This window comes from Silurus aristotelis, assembly GCF_946808225.1.
Source record: "Silurus aristotelis genome assembly, chromosome: 24".
In the NCBI taxonomy this organism is placed as follows: domain Eukaryota; kingdom Metazoa; phylum Chordata; class Actinopteri; order Siluriformes; family Siluridae; genus Silurus; species Silurus aristotelis.
The window spans coordinates 17,440,489-17,457,670 of record NC_139597.1 but is presented as its reverse complement, the minus strand read 5'-3'; the positions used below and the strand labels follow the sequence as shown (position 1 = coordinate 17,457,670).

Below are 17,182 nucleotides of genomic sequence, written 5' to 3'. Positions count from 1 at the left end.
TGGCACGATAATTCGAAAATGGAAGAAATACAAGATAATTCAATCGCTCTGAAGCTTCATGCTAAATCTCATCTCATGGGGTGAGGATGATTCTGAGAAAGGTGAGGGATCAGCCCAGAATTACATAAGGAGCTTGTTAATGATCTTGAGGGAGCTGGGACCACAATCACCAAGAAAACACACCAAGGCCCTTTTGCTCAGGAATGCACATGAACAGGTCCGTCTGAAGTTTGCAAAAGAACACCTAAATTATTCAGAGTAGGCTTGGAAGAATGTGATGTGGTCAGATAAAACCAAAATTTAGCTCTTTGGCATCGACTCGAACTGCTGAATTTGACCACAAGAACTCCATCCCCAATTTCAAACATGGAGGAGGAAACATTCTGCTTTGGAGCTGTTTTTCTGCTAAGGGTACAGGAAGACCTCACCACATGAACGGGGACATGCACTGTAGAATCTTGGATGAGAACCTTCTGGCCTCAGCCAGGACATTGAAAATGGGTCATGGGTGAGTCTTCCAGCACCAAGGCAACAATCTGATGGTCTTGTAGCCCATTCCAGCCTTGTGCAGGTCTACAATCTCGTCCCTGACATCCTTTGACAGCTCTTTGGTCTTTCCCATGGTGGTGGAAAGGTTTGAACGGAGGTTGATTCTGTGACTGGTGTCTTTTATACACATAACGAGTTGATATTAGGAGTTCTTCCCTAAAGGGACAGGACTGATTTGAGTCTGTGGGAGTCAGAAGTCTTGCTAATTTGTTACGGGATCAAATATTATTTCACTCGATCAAATAGAAATGAATTTATAACCTTTCTTTGATGTTCTTCTTTGATGTTTTTTTTTTTAGATTCTGTCTCTACATTAAAATAAACCTACCATAAAATTTCTGTTTATTCCATATCAGCAGGGGACCAAATAATGATTTCCCCCACTGAATATACTGTATATATATATTTTGATGCCAATTTCCTCAAATAATTCCCAACGATATTCCATTTCCCCGGCAAACACTTGAGTTTATTAAAGAGAATTTCTTTCGGTTATAGAAAAAAATGGACTTACAAACCATTAAGCACACAGAGCGTAGTGTTGAGATCTACTATTCTTTTCTGCTATCACACACACACAACCACACAGTTTTTTTTTTCCAGGTGTTCCGGTGTACTGCTTCAAGCAATTCAAGACAGATTTACACAATCACCTTCATTAAAAGTTAAGGTCAAGGCAAGGGAACATACTGTCATATACAGATATCATAAAGTAGGAATGTTACTAGCAGTAAGATGCAGAGACATATAAATAAAGCTAAAGCAGCTGGCAGTGCAAAAAATGGTGTAAAGAGTCACTAGGTTTGAAAAAACACGGACAAATACAATCATTCGGAAAAAACAAATTACGTTTTGTAAGTTACTTTATCAGACAGGGGTCAGAGTATTTACAGGAGTCAGAAAGCGTGTCCTTGTGCAGCACACTCTGTCGTATTGTTGGCACTGACACTGACCACATGGTATCAACAAGTTTCAAGACTAGTTTTGTAACACGCCAGATGGCAGCACATGGCTGAACGCACAGCCACAGGGAGCACCAACCCTAATAAGTCAGTGTGCCTAATAAGTCATCGTCCTGTGTACGTCGGGAGCTGTGCAACTGGTGCTATTTTGGCCACGTGTGCACCCAGTCACTGAGCTCTCCTCACACGTGAGTTTACGCTGGAAACAACATGATCTCACTTCTGCACCCACTCTACTCGCAAGATTTGGCTCCTGCAGACTTCCTGAAAACAAAGATTCAGCTCAAACTTCGCAGTTCTGACACCGTTGCAGAGCTCCCGCGAAAATCTCTGTGAAGGTGCTTGACACGCTTCGAATATAACACATTCAGGACACATTCCAGAAGTGGCAGGAATGCTGGGAGGTGTGCAAGGGGACTACTTTGAAGGTAATAGTGTGTAAGTGTAGATAAATGAAGTACTTTATTGTTAAGAGAACTAGTCTTAAAACTTTTTGATACCACCTCATACGCCGGCAGTGGCATGGCTCAGGAGTGGGACCCCGTCGCCGTGTAGTTGGACATCTCCCTACGGATGGTGCTGAAGGGCGACAGTTCCAGCTCTGTGGTGCATTCGTGCTCGTTATCGTCGCTGCCCACGGCCGAGGAGGCCGCCACGCCAAAAATTCTCGCGCAACAGCAACAGCACTCGAGGAACGCGTGGCCAAACGGCGGGCAAAGACAAAGCAGCAACACGGGTGTAATCGCGGCACGCAGGAACAGCAAGAGCTGCCCGAGCGTGCGAAGGACACTCACAACTTCCAAGTGCCCTATATAGGCTGAAACCATGTTTGCGACATTGTCAGGCACCGCGCAGGCAGCGTAGACAACAGCCAGTGCCACCACCACGCAGTTCATGCGGCTCTCCAGACGCATCTGCTTCTTGTTGCCCCGTGGGCATCCGCGCTCAGCCTGGCGCATGCGGCGCGCCGTGGCTAATGAACTGCCTATCGTAAACAGAGCAGGCAGGCAGAAATAGCACCCAAAGCACCACCAGAGCCTGGCACTCTCATAGGCCAGGCCTAGCGTATAAAGAGTCTCGGGCATCGTGGTGGAGATGCGTTCCAGGCACCGCTCGGCATCCTCCGTGTCCGAATCCTTCACCAGCTGCCGGATGAGGAGTTCGGGCAACGCTAAGAGTAATGCGCCGACCCAGATCACGGCGAGCTTAGCAGCAGCGGACGCACACGTCTCGATGGTCTCGTAGTACATTTGCACATTGGTGGCGGCCCGGAATCGATCGATGCACAGGGCGCAAATGGTGAAGGTGGTCACACCCAGAGAGGCTACCTAAAACACACAGAAAACACCAAATTTTTAGTCTAGATTACCCACTGGTTCAGTCTAGATTAACTTTCAACGTGAGCATTTGAAGCAGTTATAAGCTTTTTGTGATCATTGTCCAAATTTCACTGAAATACAGCAGTCAATAAAATGCAAAAAAAAAAACAACAACAATATGTATGAGACGGTATGTGACTGTGCTCAGAATTAACCCATAATATTCCTTAGACAAGTAAAATGTTTCAGATGGAAACTAAAAATGTTTCTGAAAGATTTCACCCTATTGCTGAAACTTGCATAGTATGCACAGGATCTCATTTTTGATCCAGGGAGGGGTACACAAGAATTCCCCAAACCTTTGATACACCATGGAACCCCATGAAGGCCTTATTAACAAGTGGAGAAAAAAGGGGAAGCACAGTGACATAACAAAGAACCGAAACTCCCACCGGAATTGACAAAAGTACAGGAAGAAAGCATATAACCAAGGCTGCTGAGAGACCTACAGCAACACTGAAGTTGCTACATGAAAATAGCTCAATTCCTGCATGTAACAACAACTCTTTCTTTTCTCCAAAAATGCTCAAGGCCCCCAATAAGATGTTTGGTGCAAAATTACAGCTTATCACCCCCAAAAAAACACACCATCTCCACAGCAAAGCATGGTGTTTCTCTTAAACTGTGTCCGGTGCTCCTGACAGAGGGACTCATGGGTAGCTCCAATTACCAATCTATTTTGGAACAAACCTTCAGGCAGACAACTGAAGTTGAAGAAAAATGTCACATTCCAGGATGAGGAATGTGCTCAGGAGAGATCCAATCACAATCTGAAAGATCTGGAGCATTTCTGCAAGGAGAACTGGAAGAAAATGACCGGACCAAAATGTTGGTTAACTCATAGCCAAAAACATTTTCTTTCTTTCTTTTTATTTCATTGGTTGCTACAGTACACTATACAGCTAAACGTTTCTGCACCCCTGACCATCCCACTTATGTGTGTCTCTTCAAAAAGTACGGAATTGAAACTCATATCTGATCTTACTACTTTGAACTTAAAAAATGTGGGCAAAGAGATGTTTGGTGCAGCTTATCACCCAAAAAACACACCGTACCGATAGCAAAGCATGATGGTGGTAGCATTCTATGGGTCTGCTTCTCTTTAGCTAAGACTGGTGGTCTAGTTAAAGCAGAGGGACCAATGTGTAGCTCCGAATTCCAATCTTTTTTGGAACTACTGAAGTTGAAGAAAATGGTGTGTTAAGGATTGAGTTGTAGAACTCGACTGTCCTGCACAGAACCTTGACTTCCCCCCAAAAATCCCCAAACCACAAACACAAATATTTAGTGCAATGTCTTCACAGAAATGGAAACACACGAGGTCTAAACCTAGAGCAGGATGTTCAAAGAGCATGAATGAGTGATAGCTAGGTGCCCACAGTTGCAAGGCTGAAAAAAACATGTGCCATGACTAATCTTGCTGTCATTTTTACATCACCAAAACCCTTCTATTTTATAGAACATTTTGAAATGCTTTGTATAGGTACAACAAGCATATTGAGGCATAGTGATCCACACGCGGTTAAATGTTAGACCTCCGTGTTCTGATTTTTCCAAGTGAAATGCCAGTGAACATTTAAGGTTCTGATTTTCTGAAATGCAGTCCACTCACGGTCACGAAAAAAAAAAAAAAAAAAAACGACGAAATGCCACGCTGCAACAAAGGCCAGGACTCGGTATATGAAATGAGCGCGTTGGCATTTTCAAAATGAAGATTACAAGGCCTTATACAGCACCGTAAGTGTTAAAAAAATAAATAAATAATGCTACCAGCCTTGTCCGGAGGCTAAATTATGTTTGACAGACAAGCGAACTTGTTTAGTCCCTGGGAACTTTTCCCGTGCAGCGTTCATGTGTTGACAGGTTTGCAAAACACTTTTAAAAACCCTTTTCAGGGGGTGCTGGTCTGATTGTGAAGTGAGGCGATGCTATACACAAATGTTAATTATGACGTGCATTTCGGAAGCTAGAAACGTCACTTGCGTATACAATGTTTTAGCAAAAGTGAAGACTCAATTCCAGCATATTCTACTCTCTTCATTTGGAGACCACTCTGGGCAACTCCAGAACTATGTGAATGAATTTGGACTGTACTTTATATTAACAAACTGCTAAAACGTCTCAGGATTGCAATTTACATGAAGGTCTTGGCCCATCACTGAACAGAACATCTCAATGATAGAACTTAAGGATCTCCAATAACTGAGGCCGATGTGATTCGCATCTCGTTGCATAGCAAACGATACGATACATTCAAGATACACATGATGCAGCTACCAGAGCGATACGATTCACCCCTATTACAATGCAGTGTGATTAGATTTCGATTTGATTCAACACAATGCAATTCAATGCAATGGAAAAAAATATGATGTAATAAAATTCAGAATGGCACTTTCACAAAAAAAAAAAAAAAAAAAAAAAAAAAAAGAAAACAATTAAATAAAACCTTTTCCTGTTCGGTCTCCAGGAGGATGCAGCTCACCTCTGCCATGGTAATCTGATATTCGATGTGACTCTCAGGACACGCCTCGGTCTCCGTAGTGTTGAGATATGCCATAGTAACGTAACAGTTATGCGAGGAGAAATCGATCTACGTATCGAATTGGTCACTTTGTAAATGATAAAGGTATTGTTTAATAACTAATAATTATATATTAATAAATCGTTTTTTACGGGTGTAAATGCCAACTTCTATGCCGATGCACCGATGCGAATCAGTGAATCTTACGATCCCTAATGGAACTTTAATGAATGGATATTCAGTTTTAAAGATGAGGATGGGTTTCCTTTTGAGTCCGGTTTCTCTCAAGGTTTCTTGCTCATGCCATCTCATAGTCTTTTCCTTGCCGCAGTCGCCACTGGCTTCCTCATTAGGGATAAACTTATATGGACTACATTTATACTTTCCAACTTTATAAAATCTTTATATCTGTAAAGCTGCTTTGGGACAATGTCTGGTGCTTAAAGTGCTAAAAAATAAAATGAATTGAATTGGATTGAATATTTAATGGATCTTTTAAAGGGGGCGAATTAAAAAAAAAAAAACTCATTAGCATTAGCAAGGTAACAATTTTTGAAAAAATCTTGCCTTAGAGGTCCATGTCAAACTGAATAGCTGACCAAAAGCACAAGCTGTTATAAATCATAACATTGGTTATGTTAATGGCACGGCTTTCATTCATTCATTTATTTTGACTGCCGCTTCACGAGCACTCGAACCACGTGTGGTTTCCTGTCTGGCGATCTTCGATATTATTATATAATTTATTATTTATAAAAAATAATAATAAATAAATAAATAAATAAAAAAAGTTTTAGACCGAGCAATAAGTCTGAGAGTCTGACCTATTATCTGCTTTCAATCCATATGGGTGTAAACACAGATCCAGATAATCACTCGCTGAGAAATAAATTCCTCACTATTGCTCTTGAGATTTAAAATAAATAAATAAAGGCCCAGGACTGACTTTTCTGCATGCTCCCTAACAAGTTGGCTATATGCATTGTTAAACACTGTTAAATAGAGTGCCATGGAGAATGCTTGCAGCATTTACAGCTACACAAATCACCATCTTCTATACCTGTAGTTAATAGGCCTGGTCCCTAGGCACCAATTTGGTTTCCCCTTTGGTGTGGTTTATTTAACTGCACCAAGTCAACCGCGCATGGTTTGTATTATGGGCTGCGGGCAACATTTTTCTGTATATGAGAACTGCGAAGTCAAAGGACAGCGAGAGTTTTTCTCTGAGGGCCTGTTCACACCTGGTATTAACATCTGTCTCGAGTGATTCGATTACAAGCGGACAGGAAAAATACACAGCTGTTAGAATGTAAAGCATTTTAAATTGGTTTAACTTGGGTTTAGATTTCATATATTTGCAATGTGTCAACCTTGAGTTGCCCCAACAATGTGCAAACGTTGGGCTAACCAAACTAAAAATCATCCTGAGAGAAACTTTCTTTCCTGCTCCTCTAGAATCGCCTTTATCAGTCGGTTTAATGGTGGAGAAAAGCTTTTCAGTCTTGTGTTGCTTACGTATTCCTAGCGCAATGTTTCAAACAAAAAATTCAATACATAATTAAACTCAAGTTGATTTCTATTGCGCTTTTCACAAAACTTTGTCTCAAAGCAGCTTTACAGAATGTATGAATTGAAATTAAAATTTACTTAGATTTCGTATTCATCCTCGATTAGCAGGACTGCAGGAAGGAAAAACTAGCTGAAGTCAGGTGCACACTGCGATTTTGGCCCAGATGTGGTCGTCTGAGATTTTCTAAATCCTAAAAGATTCCTAGACTCAAATCTGTAGTCTTTGATCACTGGTTTAACATGTTCACCAAAAGCAATTCTGGCAGTGTGACAAAACCAGTGACGTGATTAGCGCGACGACTTCGAATCACCTCAGGAAAAATGTCGGAATGGACGGTACAGCGAGAAGAGAAACTTAGCCTGTTATGGAGAGTAAAAGAGTGTTTTGGGGTGATGTTTTTATTATCAATGAACAAAATGAACGCTACAGATTGATTCTGTTTGCTTCTAGCTACCGTTAGCAAGAGAACGCGGGTCTGGATGTGCCACGGCTCGATGACGTAAAACATCAGACAAGACTTTTTCTTGCAGTCTGTGACGACTGAGATTCTACAGCATGACGTGTGGATCATAATCGTACGGTCTGGCGAGCAACAATCACAAGAACTATTAAAAATACGCGTTAGACGGCATGAGGAAGAAACCCAGAGAGAAACCAGGTTTAAAAGGGAAACCCATCCTCATTTGGGTGACACCAGAAGTGTGATTTGTTCACATTACAAACACAAGGCAGTGAGAAATATCATGAGCACCAGAGTATGTAATTAGGATTAATGTCCTTTCTTATTCAGTCATTTGAAGTTCTGGAACAGGTTTTCCTGTGCAACTGATGCATTAGCTTAAAACCTTTTTTTTACGTCCACCCTGTGAAAACGGGATTTCAAGCTAATTAATCAGTTGCTCAGGAGAACCTGGTTCCAGAAGTCCCAATTTCCAGCTGCATTGCGTTTTTACAAAAGATCCATGTTGGAGAGCGTTTTCAAAAAGCTACGTATATTGTATGGATTATATGTATTTGGGCGGACATGGCAGACATTTGGCCACATTTGACCCGTTTTTGTTTTTACTCTCGAATAATTCTGACGACTTCACTCTAACTCCTCCATGCCAGAGCCTATAAATGGTCAAATGTATCCCAGACCACATCTGAAGAAGAGTGCGATTGCAACTGGCTCAGGATGCAGTGGACACGGTTGAATGAACGAATAAAGACTCATGATCGGTTCATCCAGAATGCATGTTAATGCCAAAGAGTTTTACAATGTGATTGGGAAATTTCTGTGTTTTCTGGGTGCATTTCAAATAAATGGTAAGACGAAGCCAAAAGCATTCCTCGTATTCAGACTTATTCACGTGTAAAAGCAAGTTAGTCTTGCTTTTTCTCTCAGCCACAACCTGTGACTTGCGTGCGTGATACGCTGGGCCGTGCACGTTTCCTAGCGCCGGCTGACATGCCACTCAGTGTTACTGGCTTCAATTATGGTCCATTAAACTCCTGATTAAGAGCTCTTAGCCCACTGACAGCTGTAGTTATTAATCTGCCTTTAGTGCCTCTTTCATACAGGGTTCTTTGGGTGGGTGTTGGTGGAGGGGGTCCTTTTAGCCATGTGGGGCAATAACTCTTCCCTGCTGATGAATGGGTTTACAGTGAGGGAGTGCAGGCAGGCATGAGGCGTGGGCTACAGACAAAGCCATAATGGTTACGGTGTTTTATGTGAAGCAGTTGAACGCATAAATTCTCCAGGAAATTGGGCGCCAACGTGGATGCCCACACTGAGTATGATGCATAGACCAACGACAATAAATCTTTAGAAACCATCATTCTGTAGTATAGACAGCAAAGAACATCTCAAAGACATGACTCTGAACATATTTATATATTGGTAATTGGCTAATTAGACTCTATAATCACATGATGGATTCCAGACATTAGGGTTGCAATGAAGTAGTGGCGTAACAATGCATGTATTCGTACAGAACTGTTATGGTCCATAAAAGGTTTCTGTACAGAATGAAATCCTTGCTTTACGTGCGGGACAAATTGGATTTCCATCACCGAAATATTAAGCGGCAGACAGCGAGTTTGTTTGGTCTCCGCCTGTGGCTACTTGATCCATACCGGTACACGATTCGTGAATCATTTGTAAATTGATTCGTGGATTCTGTGTACCATTACACCCCAAAATTTATCTTATGGAGGTATAAAGAGACGGGAGGATTAGTGGCTTGAAGTAAGAAAAAGAAAAAAAAAAAAACACGAAATGACTTCATATATTAAAAAAAAAAACCCGACACGTGCATAATGAACACTTCGCGAGCTGTCCTAAAAAAAAAAAAAAATACCAGGATTATGTAAATCAACATTTCTTTACTGAGGAAATCTCTGACACAAAAGGTAGAAGAGAACATTGCTGCTCTCATCCACCAGACGTGCTCGGTCTTGCGCTACGCAGCCTCTGGAACCAAGGTGTCAAACTTGAATTAAGACATTTTTGTCCTCTCCTGAGTCATATGGAAGCGTAAAATTATTATGAAGCGTATAGATTTGTTCATTTACACTGATAGAATAGCTATCTGATGCTATGCGATTAGCATTCCTTATAGTGGGCACTGATCTTAAGGACATTTAAAGCAAAGAAAATCACGGAAATACACAGATATAGTTATGGTTATAGATTTTCATGCCACATTGGGCAATAATTTCAGTGCCATAACAATAATTGTTACATGTGCATCATTGCAGTCAGATTTTTCCGCCGTCCGTTTTACCTGCTGCTACACACTTTCTTTTTAATTAACATATAACTTGTTATAAAGATTTATACACATTTTCTTTTTTTTTACTTTTAAAGTTAATATTAATTTTACTACAAGCAACTGCAACCTAATAATTTCCCTATAGAGATCAATAAAGTATTTGGATTGAATATATTATTTGTGCACAAAATGTGAGACATTTTGGTGACATATTTGCAACAACCAATGCACAAAAAAAAAAAAATCTGAGGTAAATAAATAAATAAAAATCGCTTACCACGACTAAAGCGTTTTTTTCCCAAGATTTATTTTATAGTAAGCATAAAACTGGGCAATATCATGATATTTTAATAAATTGGATTTATCACAGCACACGTTTCAGGAATATTGCAATTTTTTGGGGGAATAATTCAAAGCTGTGTAACTGCTTTGTGTCAATATTTTGTGGCTCTGGAAAATATTTACTCAGCGATTTTTGGATTGTAAAAAAAAAAAAAAAAAAAGGCCCTTTCTTGCCAAACTTGGCACACTAATGTTGTACCTTTTCGTTTAAAAACTCTCCGTTTTTCGCCTCCTGTCCGCACTGAGATGGTGTTTTAAGCCAATGAAAATGTAGCTTTTGGAAAACGGTCACCAAAATGTATCGGTAGAAATAAATTTAAAAAACGCAGTGCTGATGATGACGCCATGTCATGTGACTGTGCCTTTTCTTGAACAATGGCGCGACGTTTCCAAGAGCTGGAATGTAAATAAATCCCGGGGAGAAAATGACGCAGATACATTATATTGCCAAAAGTATTGGGTCACCTGACCTTTCCTGCTACATGTAGTTCTTTTCCAAACTGTTACCACAAAGCCGGAGGCACTCGATTGTACAGGACGTCTTTAGATGCGCTTTAATAACATTTTGCATTCACTTGAACATGGAAACACAAAGTGAGCTCCTTGAAGATACATGCTTTGGAGAGGAAGATCTTGCTGCTATAGAGCTCTGATCTCATCCCTACTGAACACCTTTGGGATGAATGTGAACACTGACTGCACCCCAGGTCTCCTCACCTACATCAGTACCTACCTTTCATAACACCCTTGTGTCTGATGAACACAAATATCCATAAGCACACTCCAAAATCTAGTGGAACATCTTCCCAGAAGAGTGGAGGGAATTAGAGCAAATTGGGACTAAATGTGGAATGCGATGACCAGGTGACCCAATACTTTTGGCAATATAGTGTATGTTTTGTTTAAGGCCACAACAGGGACATGAGTGTTGGATGTGTAGCGTTTTTAAACTGATCCGTTTTCAAATTTATCCAGATTAGTGTAGAATAAATGGTGTCTCTATCTGTGCACATTCGGATTCCTTCCCACTCCCACAATTTTCAGAGATTTAACATCATACTGAAACCTGTGCTTTGACTTGGCCATTCCAAAAAACATTTTTCCCCAAACCCCTCAAGCCAATCCTTTGTGCATTAAGTTTTCCGATATATTTTCACTCTAAATGCAGATGTTTGTAAACCTGGACTGGGTTTTCCTTTACAAACTTCACTTGGCTTTTCCAGTTCCTACTGGTTAAAACCAAACCCCCGTGCTTGATTACAGGAACAGTGTTACCTGGTCTAACCTGGCATTTCTCAGAAGTGCCTTCCTTCTGGCAACACCCCCACATCATTGAAGCCCGGATCGTTATTTGTTTACGTTTGACCGAATTCTTTGAATTCAGCTCTGTAACTGTTTCAGTGTTTCACGGCGCTCCTCAGGAAGTTGGACATTTTTAAAGCCTTTCCTCTTCCCAGATTTATCTCGAAGCTTCAAGGGTAGTCATTTGTACTTCAAGACACAAATCTGGCCTGATTTGCCTCATTAGCTGAACGACCCCATTCTCACATGCGCCCAATTTGGACAGGATGTGGATTTGGATAATTGACAAGTGCACTCTTTTTTTTTTTTTCATTATGAGTTTAAAAAAAAATCAATATGTATTTTGTATAAATATTTCTACATCTCAAACATTTATCTCTGTCGACAGCGATACGACAAAATTGTACGAACAATTTAAGTTTCGCGTGCCAGGCAACAGTAGCAACATAAGCTTCGCCCTCTACTGGCGAATACGGTACATTACTACACATCGCTCTGTTTTGCTAATTTATGCAGTACAACAGGACGAGAGATGATCATTAAATACTTTCAGGACGTCTGATGCATAAATACGTGTACGCAATATATACAAGGATATTTTCAGTGACTGCTTTCAATATAAATATTTATTTTTTCTAAAAGAATTTAAATGCCACACCATTTCTTTGCTTTCATTCACAGTTATTTTTTGCCTGCAGTCTATTGAGGTTTCTGTATTGCAAAATTTGATGATATACAATCTAAATTTTTTCGGGCGCTTTAATCCGAACCGTCTTACCATTTAACCGAGCGGACGAGACAGGGGAGGACGAGGGGTTAAAGCACCTAACAAGGCGCTACTGTTATTTGAACTCCTTCCAATCAGTAGTCCAGAGCAGTAAACCTCCGAGCCACAACCGTATGGATTTTTATCATTGCCATTCCCTTTGTGAGTTCTTGGTTTAATGCTCTGTTCACCATTTAAGCCGAGAGATCGGATCTCCGAACATGCTCCTGAGGAAGCGGATAACTGACCGTGTGCTGTTTCTTCCTTGTCTTTGGTAGATGGTGTTAGGATGTTCACAATCACAAAGACCCCTTGAGGTGGAAACTCAATATGGAATCCAAACAGACAAAAATGCCCACATACTCAAGCAAACGCTCTTGAACGCTATTGAGTGCAGATTAAAAAATATGTGCTTGGGACATGTTTTTAATTAATATATAAGACATATAACATATAAGCAATTACTAAAAAAAATCTTGTTCATGTTACTGAGTGTGGAGGTATAATAAGGTATATATAATGGAGGTATAATAAGATTGCGTAATCTAAGCGATGAGTTGCTGCAATTTTATGCACAGAATCTTTATAAATAAAAATGTAATTAAATCCACTAATTTACAGTATGTGTGTGCACACAATGTGGGCTTATGACAATTTGGCTTTCACAGACATGCGTTCGAAGAACAATTTAAATAAAAGAAGCAGACAATAAAAGCTGTCTGGAGATTCAAAAGAATTCTATAATTACCCTATTGAAGCCCTCGCTGAAAAAAACCCAACAACCCTATTTTACAGTACAGAATGTTCGTTTAAATGCTTCTATCATTAATTTTAATGATAGAGTGGTAAATAAAATATAGTCCTAATAACGGTTAGGTCTGTTGCAACTTGCTGGCATTGGAAATAACATCATTAGATGAATGGAGTGTGTAATTAAGTGTCGTGGCATCGGCATGAACGCACTTGTTGCTGGAACGGTTCGCCTGATAGAAATTTCGAACTAACCAAAAAAAACATGGGGAACATGGTTTAGAGGACAAATACGTTTTTTCTTCGGATGAGCAGCAAATAAAGAGTGAAAACTTCACAGGTAGAACAGGGTTCTGTGAAGAGAATTCGACATAAAAGCTTTACGTTTGGTCAAACTAACACACGGGGATACATGGAGTCATGGTGGGGGTAGCGTTGTGTTATGAGGGTGCTTCTTTATCATTAAGGACTGGGTTAGAAGTCAGAGTTTAGGACATGGAACTAAATATAGGGCAATCATAAAAGGAAACCTGGTTCAGTTTGCAAGAGGATTGAGACTGAGGAAGATTTTCACTTTCTCAAATATGTTTCTCCATGCAACCTAGATTTTGTAATGTCTGCGTGCACGTCTTCATGAGCGTATTTCCAGAATATATACAGTACATGCAGTTCTTTGGATAAATAGATTATAAACTTAAACCCACAATATGGTTAAAAGAGAATATTTTATACAAGGGTGAGAATGAAGCGTCGGCACCAGAGCATTGTATATACCTAGTGTGCCCTACATTAGCGTTTCCCCCAATGTAACGCTTTCACTGTTAACCTGATGAAGGGGCTTATCAACAAACTGATAAGGTGATAAGGTAGAGAAAAAAAACCCTGTAAATTGTAAAAAATAATAGTAGGACAGTTTGACCAGCTCGGTTACCTCAATGTAGGGGATAACTTTACAGGTGAAGTGGCCCAGTAGGTAGGTTTTAGTCAGCTCGTGGAACACCACAAGAGGCAAGCAGAGCAACAAGACAGCCAGATCCCAAACGGCCAGGTTGGCTAAGAGGGCGTTGGAGATGCTCCTCATGTAATAGTTATGGCACACGATGCACATGACGGCCACGTTGCCGACGATCCCGATCACGAAAATGAGCGCGGAGAAACACGTGATGGCGTAGGCCGTGTACGTCTCGTCTGTGACCGGGTAGAAGGGGTTGGGGTAATACTCGTTTTCCTCATCTTCGGGGTATATCGGGGTCATAGGGGTTGCGTCCCAAGGGTTATCGGGGGCAATGCGCCGGGTGTAAAACTCCTCGTGTTTGGTTGCATCGAAGGGAGAATCGGTGGAGGCGAGCGCCAAAGGTTTGGGCAATGGTTCCCACCAGGTTAAAGGCAAATCTGGAGACATCTTAGTATGTCTGCTTGTTTTTTTATGCACATCCCATGACAGGTTTTTGTGGTGTTCCTTTGCACCTCGTCTGTGTCTGTGGTTTCGTTCACGTTCTGCGAACTTTCTCCATATCTTGTAGTCACGCCAATAAGACGCCCGGTCACCGTGGGTGGTCCTGTCCTTCCTGTGTGACAAAAAGTGACATCGGGACAGTTCAGTTTTGCATCCTTGTCTGAAAGATGTACTATTCCGCTTGTTTATTAATAAGGGCGTCCTGGCATCTTGTGACGGGCTCCACTGGGCTGGACCTGTGGCTCGTCTCCTCGGAGACCGCATGGCACTGGATGCCCTGCTGTGCACATCGTCCCCACCTGCCATAGCCACAAGGCTTGCAAAGAGAAAGATGTTTGTTAGAAAACAAGCCCACATGGTCAAGTGTCACTTTCAGGTGCTGATGTTTCCTAAATCAACACGTTGTGTGCACACAGGCACTGCAAAAGCTAGAAATCCTATGAGTCCATATCAGTCCATGCACCTGAGCACCTCGTTTTTACAAATCCGTGCACATTGTTGCGCGTTCACACAATGCGCGGCCACGCCGCTGAACAGCGACAAGTACTCAGTGTCCGCATCCCTCCTGCGCGTCTCTCTCTCTCTCTCTCTCTCTCTCTCTCTCTCTCTCTCGGGCGCGCCCACCTCAATCCCGACCGCTGCAAAAGAAAAAAAAAACCCGATCCTTTTTTTCCGCGCTTCCAAAAACAAAATGGATACTGCCCGACCTGTATGAGGGTGTAGCTCTGACAGAGCAGCCCGACTACACAAAGGTGCACCCCGCTGAGAAAACCGCAGCTCCGCACTTCCGCGGTGAACTAAACCCGAACCGCCATAGCACAGCCACCAGCGGCAGGCCACGCCCCCGCGTCACCGCTGCTGCCAGGCGGCCACGCCCACTCTGAGAATAATGATGCTTCTCAGCGTTATAATAAATGTCTTGTGTCAGGTTCCTCACTGAGAGAGTCATTATTATAGCAGGAAATCACAATTACTCTGATCTCACACACTCATGAAAAATATGGACAAATCTATTCATCCATAACAACACTATACTACAACACAATAACTACACAATACTACAATATTACAACAAACCAATAATAAACCCTGATCTCTATTACAAATTAACCGCACAACTACCGGACACTATACAACAATCGAGAAACAAATGGTACTGTATAACTACAAACCTGTTCCACAATATACTACACAACTACAATATAACTACACAATACTACAATTGAACTACAAAGCAAAAATATATTACAATATAAATACAAGCCTACACTATACTACGGTATGACTACACAACTACACTATACTAGAGTTTAACTACACGTAACAATCTAACTGCACATCTATACAATACTGCAATACAACAAAAAAAACCCTACACTGTACCACCATTTAACTACACATTCCTAACACTACAATATAAATACAAACCTACAATGTTCAACACTATAACTACACACTACAGTAGAACTAAAAAACCTACACAATACTACAATATGACTACACGCAGGCACGGTACCACAATATAACCGCACAACTACACAATACTACAATATTAATATCAACGCACAATATATAATTCAGAGTACATATGATAATTATATGTGCATATCACGTGTTGATTCACAAATACACACTCTTTTATATTGAATTGTGTATTTTGTGTATTTTAGTCATCAGTTGAACTGCAGATCTGGATCATGGATGTATGTTGGTGTATTACAAATTTAAAGAACATGATGTTTCTACATTGTTGGAAGTTGCAGCTCAGTAGTTAAAGCTCTGGGTTACTGATTTCCAAAGCTGCTTCACTTGGGCAAGGCCTTTAACCCTGTGTGCTCCAGGGGTGCTGTATCAGGGCTGACCCTGTGCCTTGATGCCTTTATGTAAAGAAAGAATTTCTCTGTAATGTGTATGTGACAAGTAAAAAACCTCCCTCTCTTTCTGATCTCTCTCTAAAGGCCGATTACAAAAATTACTGCTATCCACCAGCACCACCTGGCGGTGAGTGGTGGTGTCACAATATTAGACCTGTTGTCTTTTTCTCATGAAAACGATTTGTGAAGATTTAGAGCAGGGGTCACCAACCTTTTTAAAACTGAGAGCTACTTATTGGGTACCGATTAATGTGAAGGGCTACCAGTTTGATACACACAGTTTTCAGTTTGATCTGAAATAACAAATTTGCTCAATTTACCTTTTATTATATGCTGTTTTTAATAATTAATGATATTCATCTATGTGAAGACACTGATCATGTTAACGATTTCTCAAAATAATTATCAACAATGATTTAACAAAGTAGGAAACAGTTATTTTTAGAAAAAGGCATGCGGGCTGCTAATGTGGTTGCGGGCACCTTGTTGGTGACCACCTGATTTAGAGGATGCAGATCATACAAATAAAAATCAAACAATTAAAATTCTAATATATAACAACTTATATATTTGCGCACAGGTAGCACAAGTGCACCTGGTAAGTTCGTACAATACAAAAAAACTGTAGGGCTTTATTACTAGAAATTTATTTTTGTTAATATATGTCTTTTTTTTTTTTTCATTTTAATCCCATCGCTTCTTTTCTTCATATATGCTGCCTCTGGGTAAGAAAAAAAGAAGCTAAAAACATGGTAATACGGTCCATTGCTATTCTTGTTTCTGCAAAGCCAGATGAGAGACACTTGCTTAATAAAACTGAGGGTCGTGTAAAGAACATTAAACAGCAGATGCTTATTAACTTCCTTCTACGTAATTCTGACAATACAGTAGGACTTTCATTAGGACCACGATCGCCTTTTTGTTTCCTCATTTGCAGCAGTAAAAGACCTCA

General features: G+C 40.8%; 1 protein-coding gene across 1 annotated transcript; it reads right to left on the bottom strand.

The window, feature by feature from the left end:
* Window positions 1–996: 996 nt before the first annotated feature.
* gpr37b (G protein-coupled receptor 37b) lies at window positions 997–15,303 on the bottom strand. The gene is made up of 2 exons (XM_083528548.1): window positions 13,832–15,303; window positions 997–2,839 (listed from the first exon to the last, which is right to left on the bottom strand). The coding sequence occupies exons 1-2, from the start codon at window positions 14,711–14,713 to the stop codon at window positions 2,039–2,041; spliced, it is 1,683 nt and encodes a 560-aa protein (XP_083384674.1). The 5' UTR covers window positions 14,714–15,303; the 3' UTR covers window positions 997–2,038.
* Between the last annotated feature and the right edge of the window lie 1,879 nt (window positions 15,304–17,182).